This window comes from Colletes latitarsis, chromosome 13 (assembly GCF_051014445.1).
Source record: "Colletes latitarsis isolate SP2378_abdomen chromosome 13, iyColLati1, whole genome shotgun sequence".
NCBI classification, from domain to species: Eukaryota; Metazoa; Arthropoda; class Insecta; order Hymenoptera; family Colletidae; genus Colletes; species Colletes latitarsis.
The window spans coordinates 14,698,971-14,715,760 of NC_135146.1; the positions used below are offsets into that span (position 1 = coordinate 14,698,971).

Sequence of the window (16,790 nt, forward strand, 5' to 3'; positions counted from 1 at the left end):
TCCTGAACCCTTTACGATGCATTACAAGAGGCGACCAAGGCGAGAACAGCGACGACGACACTCCTCGAACCGATAGTTATTAGCTTCTCGTTGTTTCAGTAGCCCTAGATTAGCCCAAACGTTATTTGCAAACGTTGGATTTATTTAATTTATCACAACGAAACTATCTAAAGCATTTTATTTGAGTGTACGCTGCTCATTCCAGGTCGAAAAGTACCAACATATTGCTTGTGTTAATCTAATAAATTCCACCGACGCTGGGATATTGCTAGCAACAAAGTTTTCGCTCTATAATTATTTAAATGCACGCTGATCAAAGCGTAACGTCCTTTGTGACATTTTGCGTAAATTAATCCGATCTCCTAATGCCGTTAGTGCAATTCGGTATTTTTCGACGCGAGGCGGAACAAGCAGCACAACAATTTAAATAAAGAAGTTTTAGAGAGTGGGGAGTAGCCAAGGAGCAATTTAAAAGTTCAATGAAATTGTAAGAAATGAGAATTTAACGGTACACGGGAGCAAAAGTGGGCGCACCCGAGTAAAATGATTTGTTCAACAACGCGGAATAAGTGTCAGGAATACGAGGGAAACGAACGAATGAACGAAGAATGAGGGCGAAAGATATCATTGGAAGTCAACACGCGGACAAAACATTTTCGTGCCCGTGTTTGCACGTGATACTGCGAAAGCGTATAACCGAATGAGAAAAACAGCCGATGAGATACGCGTCAGCGATCCGCAAATATTTCCAAGTTTCGCAGAAAAATAAAGCGATAAATATCTATCTCTACCTACCAGCGTTTGCCTTTTATTTGGTCAATACGATACAACGATTTCATAACGTATTCGTTAAATCGAACGGTCCGCTTTTCATTAGCACTCGCGAGGATATTAAAATCGCGATGCCAAACAACGAACGTTGCTTTTTGCGGACGCGCCTCGGCGATCGCTTCTATATTATTTCGGGAGAATTAACAACTTGCGTAAATTTCCACTGTATTGATTCATCAACACGAATATTAAACGCTTAATTTCTTTCCTGTAAACCTAAAAAAAAACACTTGAAAAAGTGTCGCTACGTTCCGTTGCAACCTTTTGCTATTTTTAAATCGAAACAGATAAGTTCCTTGAACAAAAAGAAATCTAAAGGTCCTTTACCAGTTCACGATTGGAGACTCCGTTTTCGAGATACAAGCAGTTAAAATTCTTTAGTGCAATTCCTGGGGCCCGCCATTTTTATCCCAGTCAACGTCACGCGCGCCAAAATTTAAACAGCTCGTATCTCTATAACGAAGCCTCTGATTGGAAAGTAGTAAAATACTTTTTCATTTATTTTCTATCGAAGAATTTACGTCTTCCAATTTGATCCATCGTTTTGAGGTCTTGTATTTGATAACTATGCATGATAAAACTATTCTAGATATTCAAAGAGAATATAACGAAGGAATTTATTATTACATCTGATAATTTTAATTTAATTTATTCGTAAAAAGTAAAATTATTATTGTCCAGGTATCAGAAACGTAGGAATATTTAACGTTACGTTTGAACACATCAGTGGATCATTACTAGACTTCATTGTCAAGAAATCCAACAGAATTTTTAACATGATACGCCATTGTCAAACGCGACTTTACTCATTATTTTTCAACGGAAATATTCTAGTTGTATAACGCAGCTACATTACGAAAAGCGCTGGTGAAAGCAGCAGCTTCCTCATATAACGACGTTCAACGCGAATGATAACTGCGAATGGGAATTTTTCATTATAAGACATTCCTCTTCCGAGAATATGGATGAAAATTGCATTCCCTTTATCGCGAACTCGAGGAAAAGAGGGATGGTCCCTCAATATTCACGCTCGATCGAAAACTCCCACCATTTAACGTGTCTATAAATCGTCAGAAACGTTATTTAAACGTTCGAATAATTGTGCCAGAATAATTTAACTTCTCAAGAATTAGACTGTGATACAAATAAAAATTGAAAACACTGTTTTATACATTTTAAATCGAGTTATCTTTAAGGAGCGCAATAACAATTGCAGCTAACGAAAACGATCGATATTCCACTGACGAGCTAAACAAAACAGAGTTTCATCGAACAAACCCTTTCTTGCGTTTGAAAATGGGTCGCGTTTCAAAGCATTGAATTTTACGTTTGGTACGTGAACTATGTGTGCATGCGAGTGGGGTAAACTATTTGTGTAGCCAAAGCTTTAAATCAAACTGTCCAGGAATTTTGTAAAAAAATAGAAAAGAATTTTATCGAAGATTCCCAAAAAAATATTTGCTTGTTAATATTCGATTCGTTACGATTCGTATGCTGTCAATATCAGGTTAATTGGAACACCAGCGAGGGTAAAAAGAATAAATGCATTTTCTTCCTTCGCAACTATTGCTTCAGAAGATAATTTTTAAAATAATTCTACCCGCTAACTTAATATAATTTATTTTTTTGTTTCTGTTATCTTTTACTGTGATACGAGGATCGCTGCTTCTGGCGTTGTTTGTTATTCTATGCAAGTATTCATCGCGAATAAACTGTCAGAGCATTAACGAATACGCTGGAAATTCAATTACGAAATTTTATGACGGGCTGTTCGTTTGGCAAAATTTCGCGTGGCCGTAACGACAGATTAAATGTCAAAGGGAAAACGATTAATTAAATTCGCAGGGCATTGCTGATTACGTAAAAATCGGAAAGTGTGAGTGGTTTTAATCACACGAACGTAAATTGCTTATAAATCGGTATGGAAAAGGGAATCGAAGAGCCCTCGGTTTAAAATAGTCGAAGATACAAGGATAATTGTATTGTTAACAATCGTAGAATGGAAAACTTGTTTGTCAAAAGTATTGAATTAGAATTTGTACGTTACCTCATGTTGTACAGAGTAACTCCCCCGCGCTTCGTTCTGAAAAGAGAAGACAGTATTAGAGATTAGGAACATGCTGTAAAATTTCGATTCTTAATAATTATAAAATTCGCGAAAAACCGAATCGAAAAGTCCTTTACCATTTTGCAATTCGTGGCTTAGTTATCAAGATACGAGCTGTTAAAGTTTGCTTGCGTGATTCTCAATCAACTGATCGCGCGCTTGCGCACTAGAAATGCCTGCACGCCCACGCAAAATCTTTAACTGCTTGTATCTTGGTAACTAAGCCTCGAATTCCAAAATGATAAAGGGCTTTTTGATTTCTTTTTATTCGGAGAATCTGCCTGTGTTAGTTTGTCCTGTTATTTTGAAACGTACTGTATATCAGAAATGATTTCGATAAGAAAAGGCGAGAATTATGGATGCGTTTGCACCTTTAGGGAACAAACTAGGAGCTCCAATCTTGCACGAATTGCTTCGAACGACTATTGGCGAGGACTATCATAAATTTTCCCTCCGTATGCCGTCCATTCCTTAATTTTCCACTACTTTTCCACCTTTTTCTTCGGTTCCAAGGGTCACAATTTTCTTTGACAGTACTTCCATTCTGTGCCATCACTGTTCCTTCGCTTTGTACACTCTGCTTCAAGTGCAATGGCGTCATTCTCTTCGTGCTCAGCGTCGTCAGACTGCTTTTTATTAGCAGCAACGTCGTTATTATTCCCCGTCTCTACAATATTAAATTTCGCGTTTTCAAATTGAAGATTAATTTTAAATTTCCTTTCCTTCCTCGATAGAGATTTCGCTAAAAAGAAACTAATAGAGTACGAGGAACTTGTCGAGCTATAACAAGCAATAAAGAACAAACTTATTATTTCAATACTTTTGGAAAGATTTTTACGTCAACAATAGCAATGCATAAGTTTCTTAAGACAATTGGAGAGACGAGATATTCTCAACAACAATGGTTTGCATCGCATTGTACCGTCTGATACGTATTTCAGTTACCATCGATATCTGTATAGAATTCTTCGAGCGTAAATTCTTTTGTTCCTAATGAATTCGCTCGCTGTTCCTACTGCTCGAGCGTTCATTACTCGCATTAATTATTTTCCTGTCGCGTATCCAGACTCCTATCGTCGGATTGTCTTAATTAATGAGTCTACAACGATACTCGTCGAAGCTAAGCGTACCTCCATTTTGTTTTTGGTAGGATTTATTCGATCCTATAGCCATTTTTAACTCGTACAAAATGGTAACATATTTTTATCCCGAGAGTTCGAATTTGTCAATTTAAACAACGCGTAACAAGATTGATATTTTTATTCCGAGGCAAGCAAAATTAGGAAGCGGACGCAGAACGTTACGTAATCGATACTTTCTTAAGATATTTTCTCAGTGACGATCAAAACTGTGTCGGAGATTTAACGAGGAACGAGCGAGGAACGTAAGAAAACTTGAGACTTTGCATAATGAATGAATTTGCATAACCCCAATTAAATGAGAATCGGGCGGACGCAAAACCGCTGTGAAACTACTTACTTCATCGTTTAAAGGTTTTCCACGTAGTTGCAAGACTCAAAGGATCCCACAAAAATGGATTCTCGAGTTACGAAAACTGGACGAGCCGAAACTTTTATTTCATAAATAATATTCACGATTTTCCAGTCTCAAAGTGACAAAGAAATTTTGGAAAAGTAGATATAATTAATGGAAATTATATTGCACGATTAATAAACAGAAACAGATTTGTTATTTTATTTCGAGTAAAATGTGCCTAACGACGAAAAAATGGTTTTGAGTTCGAGTTGCCTGTATACTGATGAGTATTGAGTAGGATAGACGTCGGTATGACAAGAAAACATAACGGCTTCTCATTCCGTATTTAGAAGAATGCGTAATCGAGTTCCGGTCACGCAGTAGCGTACCGTTCGATGCACCCAAAGACATCCTAAACGAGTACACTCACACGGATGAATGATTATTAAAAAGTCGATTTGGATTATTTTCACCGTAATAAATTCACGAAATAAAAGTGGGTATAAAGGGCTCAGAAACGGCAGTTTCATTAGGGAAAACCTTGTGTATGACAAACGATACTACTCAAGCTCATAGTTTACTTATGTACGAGAGTAACAATTTACGAGTTTATTATTACCAGGTCGTTTTATAAGCTTCCGCGTATTTCCCCGTGCTGTGCAAACTTTTGGTACAAGCATACATAAACATAGTGCTACCAGTTTAATCACTTTCGTTGGAAGGACGTCGTATGTACCCGGTGGCCTATTTGCCACGGAATTCGAAACAAGCTCACATTGTGTAACTTCTTACCCCAAATTTCGAACAAAGTCATCAGCACGTTACTGGATCATTTTTATCCTTAGATTATCAAGAAATAATTTAAGAAAGCCTTCTGATATGAAACTATGAGATCTTTTGCAGTCAAATTTATAAGGTTTATTTCTAAGTATTTTAGTAATATATAATTTAATAAATTATCGATTTTTTCAAAGGCTCACACTAAAGGATTTAACTGTTAGTAAAATATGCAAAGATCTATGGTTCGCCACTACTACTTAAAGAAAGAGTTCGACGAACGAAACGCAAACTCTTTCCGTTCGAATTATGTGCTCGCATAAAGTCTGGCTAGTTATGGAAGTTTCCTGGTCCCCGAAACTTTTCTCTTTGCTTCTCGCCGATTCGCAGTTTATATCGAAGGCAACGTCTTGCATTTTATCAGACATTTCTCACGTTTCTGTCATTTATTACGACATTGTTACCGAGCATTCTGCATAACGGTACATCGACAATGATAGGAAGGGTTGGGGGGGCGTTGGATTTACCCTTTAATAAGGTGGCGGCCATATTTCAAAACGTCCCGGGCGTTTTGTTACCGAAGAAAAGTGAGACCATTACACCTGGAAACTCGTATTATACGATGGCTGTTTTCATCAACGTCTCGGACGTTGGCAAAAAAATAATACGCGTAATACGAATCATAAATCATCCAACAGTTGCAGCCAGTATAATGCATCAATTAACTTAAATGAATGCAGCCACGGGAAGAGAAAACTATGATACTTTATCACGACGGGCAAAGCGAAATAATTTTTAAATGGAAGATTCTACTTCCAACCTTTCTCATATTTGATTCAACAAATTATTCTTTGCTTAACTGCGCTTTGCGTTTCGTTTACATTTTGTTAGTGCCAATTAATGAAATTTTATTTTGATTTTTGTTGATCGAGCATTCTGAATTTCTAGCAGCTCATAAATTCGCTGATGTAATCTCGTTTAAATTTTTGAAAGTTTACTGTAATTTTCTGTAAGAGAAAATTGCACTGTATAGTTTCTTTGGTACATTATTATGAAAAACAAATTTCTAGAGTTAAACAAAACACAGAGTCAGTTTGCAAAGTTAGTAACAAGATTTACTAAAAAACTGTGGTCATTTTTGAAAAACTGTTGTGGAAAGAGATCCTGTACGAGGAAAAGAAGTAGCGAAGCTAATCGATGAAGGTAAGCCGATAAGACGCATCTACAAACTAGGGACCGGTTTCACAATGGCCGTGCAACGTTCATGAATCCCTGGAATTCGTCGAAAATCCTGGAATATTGGGGGACAGAGAAGGATGGAAACGAGGCAGATTCGGTCCTGTTATCCTGTGCTCTGATAGAGTTCAAGGATCGACCATAACCAGGACCGACATCAGCCTAGAAGTCGGTTTAGCCACCATTATCCTCCCCTCTGGGGGGTTGGTTGAATGCGAGGAACGTGGTACTCGATACGAAAACTGCCTAACACGATAAAACGCTAACAGCGTGGAAACTTGGACGAAAAATATTTAAAGATGAATTAATACGGAATTAGTTTGCTTTCAAAAGGTGACATACATCGAAAGAGAAATCCAATCGTTTATGGAAACTTATTTATATGATTTATATCGTGTATTTATAAAGTAAAACTCTTTTCGAAAGTAATTACACAGAATAAATAAAGCCTAAAAATGGTTCTTGAATGTTCAGGTATAAAAATTCATGTAAACTGTCCTCTAAAATATTCTGTATTAAATCGAGAAACTAATTCAGATTCGCATGGCCTGTTCGAAAGCTTTTACGAGTACCCGCGAACGTCCCAGCCGCGGTGAGCCAATTGTCAGATTATGGCGAATTTCGATCGGTCGGTGGTTGCACTACGCTGGAAATTACATCGTCGAAGGGTCCATCGCGCAGCTAAGCCGCCATTATTGCACCAACGTGTCAGTGAATACCGTTTATGTACAGATATGGTGTAATTTAACACTACTGGCGACCATCGCTAAAAGGTACACAAGTAGAACCTCGAGCACCGCGCGAAATCAGGACTGAAAATTTGTGCAATTATCGGGGTAACTAATCCAAAGAATTACAGTCCCATATCGACCAGGCGTGAACACGTTTTGTTTAGAATGAAACAACGAATAACAATTTGAAACAATGAATTATTTTAAATACATTATTTTTACTTCGTTCGAGGGCCAAATAAAAAAATAATTTAGAGAAAAATGATTAAAATACGGGATTTTAAAAAGTTCTTTGCGTGGAGTTGCGAATCATCTTCAGACTATAATAATATTCGAGTCTTGGAAAGTATTAAGATTTAATCTTTTGAGAACCTTGATGCTGCTTGTTAGAATACTATACAAGTTTTCGTATTTATCTGATAGAATTAGATTCGATGACATCATTATCGATAAAATCTTGCTTTCAGATTTCAAGAAACCTCCTTTCGTGCTCGTCTCGTTTTGCAACAGTTAGATACGAACAGAGAAACATAGAGATATTCGATGGTGTCCAAGGAAGAAAGAAAGAATTAACGAATTGATTCGTCCTCGAAGCTTTAAACTCTTGCCAAAACCAATTGTCTTTTTATCAATTCGATACAATTTTACGGTAACGTTGGCAACGTTCCACGTAACTTTGTACAAAAGATCTTCCATCCTTAGACTTACGAGTGGAATATAGTTTGAGTGGTAAAAAAAATTGCATCGAGCCTAGAGTATGGAGTGCACGACTGCATATTTATTCTAACGAAATAAATTTTAACGAAGTTTCGCGCACATGACGATGGAAAAGCAATCGCCATCTTCCTTCCAGCCATGCAAGTGGAAAATGCGTGGTAATAAAAATTGCGATAAGTTTTAACATCTATGCGAGTATATTTCTAACGTAAATAAATTCAAATCATGTATGAAATTTCTCTGGAACCTGCTAACGCAACCAAAGCAATCAATAACTACGATTTAATTAAACGGTGAACATTTATATTTCCTATAATTACTATCTAGATATGAACGGAATAATTCAATATTTACAATCTGAATATTGATTTTCCTTTATTTCATTTAAATATAACAGCAGAGAAATTACTGTCCTCGTTTCCACCATTATATTATTCCTTCATTATTTCGTACGTAAAATGCTAACCAAAAAATTCCGCAGAATTGTGTAAAATAAAATAATTGAGTCACGTTGTAGAATAAATATCGAAAAGTTTAGATTTTGTAGTCACTTTTTCAGCGATTAAAATTACTAGGAATCTCTGGGGAAGAAAAATCTTTAGATAAGTACTGACCATGGAAATAGAGAGATACTTTTTTAATACTTCCATTTCGAGTATTTTCTGCTATTTAATGTACAGACATGCTAATCTCTGTTCCATTCGAGAAAGAATCTTGCGATAGCACTAGTCCGTTCTCGTAAAACACGGGAAAGCACGACGTGTACTCGATTCGTAAAATCTCAAACAGCGATACGTTTACAGACGACAGAGACTGTTTCGTTCGCTTTTCCTGTTTTTCCTTACACTTCCGTTCTTTTGCTTTTCTTTCCTTCTCCTCCCCTTCGTCATTCTTCGCCCCAAAGTTTCCATTTTCGCCATTTTACCGTTTCGAGGCATTATTTGGAGCGTATTGTATTACGTAGCAAAGCGGACATTTCCTTTTTCCTCGAAAGGACTTTGCTGAAAGTTTCCTAACTATTTCCAGCGATAACCATCAAACGTAATACCGTATATCTCTAAGTCTAATGTCTGAGATATCTGTTTTTTTTTTATAATAAAATATACAAAGTGAAATTGCTATTTTGCAACGTCGATTTTCTGGGGAACAAGGCCTCGAACGAAAAACTATTATTCTTTTACTCCGACTTATTTTTCCATATAAAATCACCTCCAGCACGGTTGTTCGACTCGTCTTGCCTCGTCCTGTATATTCGTCTGCATTTCTGTTTACCCACGCTGTATATATGTACGAACATACTTTCAAAGACGCTTATGTCCTATGTAAATGCAGCGTATGGGCAGGGACCGTGAATGAACATGTTTATAGTTACACGCGAAAAATCAGGCAACGCGCCTGGAGCCTTTTAAGCTTTTTACCGCTCGAGGAATAAACGACAATTTAAAATATGTTGGGGAAAATACGGATAGAGTGGTGTCGGTGGAAATTGCTCTTCCTTCAGGCACGTTCAATGCAGGTAATGATCTATTCATTTGAGAGAAATCGAATCAACGATCTTATATTTGAATAGAAGACTCTAGGCAGAGTCGACGAAACTTGGAGAAACATTCGAAACGCAAGCATGACGCTACGAATAACTTTATTCCCAATTTTCAATTTTATATGTATATTGCCTCAATTAGATATTTAGACTACGGATATTTATGGAAAATTTTAATTCTCAAAAAGCTACAGAATGCTTAAAATTAAAGTAAAACTCCCATTTCATTAATTCTATTAATAAAAATTCGCAGTCCACTTATAATAACGTCACATAAAAAATCTGACGTTAAAATAATCTTCGTGCAGAGTTGTAGACGTATAAAACACAATTTTTGTTATACCTTTGGTATATATAATTATTCCTGGGGGCTTAAAGCAAATCGTACGACCGAAACGTTGGCAAGATTAAAATAAATGATAGACTCTCTCTCGGTCGGGTAAGTTTCCACAAAACGAAAATACCGTATGGTCGAAATTATGTTTGCTTTAATTAAAATAGTATTAAACCGATGTGCTGGAAAGTATTATTCGTCTCTGTTAATTTTCATAAAGAATCAATTTCGTTTGTGCCACGAACCGTGCTTCATTTCGTACTCAAACATTTGCCAGTATTTTACTGTTCTCTACGTAAATATACTACAGGTACTCACGCGCGTATTTAATACATTAAACTCGATGCAGTCGAAGGAACGAGAGTGCAATACGAGCTTGCTACTCGTGTAACCCTGGAAGCGAACCCAACTCAGTTATTTGAAGTATCACATGTGCGTACTCTATAATTTGTTCATTGTGTTCCCCATACTTAGAATTTCACCGTGGATATAAATTCTGGCGTTTCCAAACTTCAAAGGGTTTCGCCAATTCCTGCCGTTTCCACGGTTCGTTAATTTTACCCGCAATTTTATTCCGAGCTAACCAAATTATAAATTTCAGTAACCGTGAAGGATGTACAATTTTTAAATAGAATTAAATACCTACAACGAGAAATTGCTTTGGAAAAGTCTTGGATTCGTACGTCCAGTTTTCCCAGACTTACCTGAAACAGAAAGAAGCTTAAATTGTAGAAAATTGAAACGAAAACTTACTATTTTAAATATCTGAAATGATTTACAAACTTATTGTGGTTTGAATACACAATGAATGATATTTCGTTTAATTCTTTCGGTAGAACAAATTTTCATTCAACCTTCTTCATAGAAAATACTAGTTCAAAAGACGTTTTAAAACTTTCGAATAACGTACGGTTAATACTAGACGTTGAATATTCGAAAGAATTGTGATTTAAGCTTTTATTTTCACTTTTTCTTCGATGCAAGACATTCTTGACGAAATTCAATGATGAAGTCGCGAGGAACAAAACGTTTTCGTGGCAGAGAAAATGTTTTCTTTTCGACTTTGCAAGCTACCACGTCGAAACAATGCTTTTATCTCTACTGCCTCGTACTAAAAGCTCAAACACGCCTCGTGTGTCGTATTGCAACGCATTATGTAAACAGAATCATACACCGAAGCTGCTGTAATGAATTAAAAATTTAAAAAAGAAATTTTTCTATTAACACTATATGCCTACAACGATTTTTGTTTCCCTGAAATATGAATTTTCTTTAATTATGCAAAAATTGCGATTATTTCTGAGCACGCAAAGACCATTCAAACTTTATCGGAGTACAAATCAGCTATCGAATTGGACGGAAGATGCTTTGACCCAATTTTATTATTCGTTCCGAATGTTTAGTATTTTAAGGACCGTCGAAACTACCTTTAAAAACTTTCCAATAGCTATCCACCATGGCTCTGCAGTATAAATTGGAATAAAATTTCTACTAAAACTCGTAAATCCAGCGGATTAATATTATCAAATATCAAGTTAATTAATCGAAAAGCCCGAAATCATAACAAGTCGAGTGCTATTAAACAGATTTTGCAAATTGCTTTCGAATGCGATTAGAATGATATGAAAGCGATCGACGCATTTAGAGTACTGTATTTTCAGCGATAGTCGAGCACCATCGATTGTACTTTATTATCGATAGGTAAAATTGGTTTAGTGTTAATAGAGCAACTCGTAATTTGGATATTTGTAAAGAAAAGTCGATATCGAGGACTCGAGAAATATATAAATGCACTTATTAAAGTACCAAACGTGGTCCAAACGAGCATAGGTTTTTTTTTAACTCTTGTACCTCGAATTATGTCATCTATATTTGTTATAATAACGAAGAAAATTGATAAGGGAATGAAAAAGTGAATAAAATTTCGTTGTTCGGTGCTGGGGTTTCGAGATAATTGAATTTTTAAAATTTATAGTAGACTTAACGCGATTTGCCCGACGCGTCTGACCATTACTCGTAATTTCTACTTAAATTTTCCAAGTCGACTCGAAAACAAAACCTCGTACGATTAAATTATGTTCCACATTTTCGACTTTGGTTTCACGTAGTATTATCCCCACCAGGATTACTCTGTAGTTTGATTGGTTGGAGATCGTGCATTGTATGAACTGTTCTTCTAGGAAAAGAGACTGTAAGAGACGAGGGGGAACGAAGTTTAGGATTAAGGGTATGCAAGGGGTACCGCTAATGGATGCAATTAAAACAGGTAATAGGCTTATGACAGGGATTGCTTAGCGACGTCGGAGCTAAGCCACGAACCAAGTTACCATTTTGGGATTTTCAGTAGACCTTGGCAGTATGCTTTAGACCCTGTTGCAACGGACAGGCACGAGTTGCGATATCGTATGGAAGAGAAATGACAGAGAGGAGCAGTTAGTCTCTTCTCGTTGCTTCTCCTGTCCTCTCGCGACCCGCCAGAATCGATTTTCGCGTCTCCTCGCGAGCTGTAAGGCTGGGAGTCAGACCAGTTGGCTGAACGGAAAGAAAGAGATGGAACTAAAAGGACCGAGACCATATGTTTCTTTGAAAACGGAACCTTTTGCTCGCTATCGCGTGTACGCGTCGACAGGAACTGTAATGCCTTCTCGCTTAAAATTATCGATCTCTGAAAATCGTCTCGTCTCGTCCTTTCCCACACCGGAACAAAAAGATACCAGCTTACATTCTCTTCCACAGAATTTTACCAGGTATTGTTTTCGAGAGACTTGGAAAATTTAGGGCGAGTAGAAATGCCGAATAATGGTCAGACAAATGGACTTAAATAAATAATAAATTTTCGCTTTCAGTCGAATAACGGTGCACGTAGATAAATAATTGTTCGAGGAAACGATCTCTATACGTTCCGAGAAGAATGGGACTATTTGTCCCATTATTTTGTCGAGAAGTATATCAGAGTACGTAGTCTTGCTACTTCTCGAATCCAGGTCCCTCGACTTGAATATTCATCGCGTTAAATTGATATTTTGTAAGCCAGTGTAAGAATATAGTCACTTCGCTTCAAATGTATGCATTATGAACAAGAACTACGAAATCAAGTACAAGGCCGTGAGCACACCTGATTTAATATTCATGAGGCGATTGACTCGCGACAACGGACAAGGGAGGCTTCATCGAGGGAGAAATATGCAATCTCGAAAGGTAATTCGTGCGACGGACGCTAATACGGTGCCAAAACAATTCGGGGGAGTCGAAAGTTTGCGACGAACATGCGTGAATATTTAATTTCCGAAACAAGTACAGCGTTTCGTGTATTTCCTCGATACTTAATTTTCACCGTGCTCGCAACACAGTGCATAAATCAAAAATGTTTTACGATGTACGTAGCGTTGGCTCACTCGAAAAAGCACGAAGAATGCACGCACGAACGGTTTTCCAGTTTTCCTGGTGACTGGCCACGCTCAGCGAGATACGCCACGATTACTTACCGTGCATGCCACATTTTTTATACTTTATACTTGTAGCACAGATCGTCGTTCCGCGTGGATTTACGTCTCGAGCAACACATGGCTTCTCATTTGCGAATATTGCACCATGATCGCCAGGGTTCCTTCGATTTAAGACCCTATAAGACCCTAGACTATTTATTTCTCTATCGATTTCATTTCTTTCGAGGAATTTATGGACCATCGTTTTGAAATACCTCACATTTGGGAAGAATGTAACTCGATTATGTCACACAGTTTCTACTCAGCTTTGAATATCTATGGAATTTTCGAGATCGATAAAGCAACGTGTTCCGATGCAGGGTGACTATTTATCCAGAAATGATCGCGAATAACGTCAATACATAACGTTATTCCGTGATGTTTTGCCAATGATAACAATAAATAGAGTGGTAATCCGTTATTAAACCACCTCGCAATTATTATCTGCAGAGAATCTAGTCGATTACACCCATGGGTCTCCATCATATCGACATCGGTGCGCTACTGAAACTCGTACATTGTTACCCGCTGAAACTCAGACTCCCTAGGCTGATATAGGGTGGATCGTGTACTCGATGTTATCTCGTGTCGTTGATGTGCCTATAGCAGTGCCTATACCCCCGAGTTTCACGAGCTTGTACACAGAAATATTAAATATTCATTTTCATTGGCTAATATTTAAGTAAACATAATGTATAGAAATTCATTTTTCATTCGTATGACTGATAGGAATTGCTAAAACTTGTTTAGGTATATTGTGTTAAAGTAAACGACAAAATAAACATAGAAGAAAACATAAATTATAGTAGTTGGTGTAGTCATCGGATAGAAGATTAAACACCCTTTAAAATGAGCGTTCGAACAAGTCGATAGGGTTATTAGTTCCGGAGATATGAGGGTTCAAAGGGTTTGTTTACTTTTCATTCTATACAGCGGCGCGAGGTCATTGACCACGCGTGTAAATAGTAAACACTGGGGCACTGGGTCACGACTGTCACGAGTCACGTGCCAGAGAGAGAGGGAGGTCTGACACATTAGACGAAGACAACGATAGTCGAATTAAAAAAATTACCTTTTACATAAATTACGATATCTCGAAAACGGAAAGTCGGATCGACAAAAACCAAAAACCAATTTCAAAGAGGAAGCTTTGCCGCTTCTGATACCGGTTCAATAATTGATAAAACACTAGTAGTTTTAGAACTGCACGCGTCTAAAGTTTTAATACTTTTAATAGACTTTTGTAAGATAAAAAGTGGAATTTTAACTTTACATCTGAATTATTGGATCGATCTGTTATCAGCAGATCGTCGGAGAGTGTGCATTTTCGAAAGCAGCGCATGAATATTTAAGGAGGTCTCCGAAATCGATGATCTTTCGCGAGTTTCAAATTCCTGCTGTTTAAAATTCGTTTGAAGTTGCAGCATTTGTTTAGGGTTAAAGGGGAATCGAGAGAGAGTCGAAATGGCGGACAGCATCGGGTGGTGACGGCTAGTTAAGCACATTTCCCTCCTTGAAGTGAAGTTCTAGCGTTCGCGAATGTCGTAGAGAACATCTGCTGCACGCTTAAAGAGAGAACTCTGGACAGAGTTTCCGTGCCCGGAAGTGACAGGAATGGCAGTAGAAATTCGCTCTTTGCGATACCCCGAAACCCATGGTGGCTTCATCACTCATCCTCTTTTCTCTTCTTCGTTTATAGCTGTTTCTCAGAGCCCTCCTTTTTTTCTAACTTCTCTCTTGACTTTTGTTTTCTCTATCCTCGGTCACGTCCTCGTGTTCTTTTATCTTTTTCCCTTCCTTCTTTCATCCGAGTTGACTTCATGCGTTTTTTGCGCCACCACCCTCTTCCGACATATTTTCTATTTGCCTCGTTATCTCTATTTCCTTTTTCACGCATCTCTGTTTTCCTCGCTGGCTGGAAATCGATCTTTCTTATACGTATGCAAAGTTAACTCATGCCTGGCACGGGTGAGCTATTTTTCTAGTGGATTGAAAATAATTAAATATACTGCTCGATGGAATCCTTTACTAATTTATCTTACGAATCAATCGGTAGTCACGCGACCGGATGTGATGGCGTATCATCGAGGGAAATGAACTGAAATCGAAAAAAGAAATTCGACGGACAGCACCGGTTCTGAGATCTCGCGGTCCACGGGAAACATGGAAAATGGCTCGTATCTACGACACGCTCAGAGTGCCCTTTGCTGAATTTCCCCCGAGAAAATCACCTTACCCTCCAACTTCAATCCTTGTTTCCGTAGACAGGAATGAAATATCTATTTGCATACGAGCCCAGATCTTGCTGTAGTCTCCGAACTCCTGGGAAGGTAAATAACGATCTGAAATTCACGCTACGCAATCGATGATAGCAACCGTGTACCGTGAAACTTTCGTTCCACCCTTGTATCGTACCCAACTATAATAGAAACATCCTATTCTGCGGTGTCTTTGACAAAACTGGGAAGAAACAAAGCCTTTTCATCGTCTGCTTCAATAGAAACGTAATCAAAGAAATTACCCATTGTATAAAAAATGAAAATTTGTTAAACAGACCTGGTTCAATCAAAGTTTTACTTTAAATAAACGTGTATTATTTGCTTGGCCTGTTAACCAGTTACCCACGATTCCTAATTTTAAAGCAAATATCGCACCATGTTATCATAGTACTGCCATAGATAATTATAGTGCTCTTAGAAGGAAGACATCGTCCAATTAACGACGAATTATTCAGAAACCAGAAGCTTTGAAATAAGTAATAAGCAGCTTAAGAGAAACGCAAGCTTGCAATTGTCAGTTAGTACTAATAAAGTTATTAATTAGAAGCAGCCAGATTTCAATGGGTTTGTAGTAGCTTCTGAAAGCAATCAAAGTTCCATGAATGTTTTAGTTAGTCTTTGAGTCCTATCAGGCTCCATTTTGACAATTCAAAAAATGAAAAAAAGCTTTTCGAATCGTAATCATTTCTTTTACATTGCAAAGAATAATGGAAACATTAAATTATTCGTACTAAACGGAACACCCTATATACACGCAGGCAGCCATAGCCAGAAAAGCAACGAATATTATTATTCATCGTTGTATAATAAAATTATTCGTTACTATGCATGAAACGTACCAGCTAAAGTTATTACGTTTTAAAATAAAGTTTTGAATATAATTACCGGTTAAACGAATTTCCTTGTTCGCCGCTGTGTACGCCAGGAGAACTCCAAACAACTCGTTGCCTGAAAAAATAAATATATCCATCGTTTATAAAAATTACCAGAGCGAACAGCGTACGTATCTTGCAAAGCTAACAACAATAATAAAAAATTCAAACGAATATTTTTAAAATCATGCATCGTCGAGGAAATATTTGATTCTCTTTCGTTAAGAACATTTTTAAGATCAGATTATGTTCAGGGAAACGTATGATCTTTTCGAAAAAATTAAGTAAAACTAGCGACCAGGAGAACTTGCAACAAGTTTGGCTCGTAAAGTATCGACTGTTAGAAGGCCATTATTTCCCCGAGTCCAGAAAGTATAAAAAAAAGAGTCTTGGTACCTCGTAAAA

General features: G+C 37.4%; 1 protein-coding gene across 3 annotated transcripts in view; it reads right to left on the minus strand.

Annotated features, from left to right (window-relative positions):
• Positions 1-16,790, minus strand: part of Cad87a (cadherin 87A) — a 69,603-nt gene that overhangs the window by 39,329 nt on the left and 13,484 nt on the right. Inside the window, exons 2-4 of one of the 3 annotated variants that reach the window (XM_076780581.1) lie at positions 16,399-16,461; positions 10,396-10,453; positions 2,879-2,914 (exon numbers count right to left, since the gene is read on the minus strand). In XM_076780581.1, the coding sequence (XP_076636696.1) occupies positions 2,879-2,883 (5 nt within the window). In that variant the 5' untranslated portion in view covers positions 2,884-2,914; positions 10,396-10,453; positions 16,399-16,461. The remainder of the gene's footprint in view (positions 1-2,878; positions 2,915-10,395; positions 10,454-16,398; positions 16,462-16,790) is intronic. The other 2 variants (XM_076780579.1, XM_076780580.1) reach the window with 2 other exon arrangements.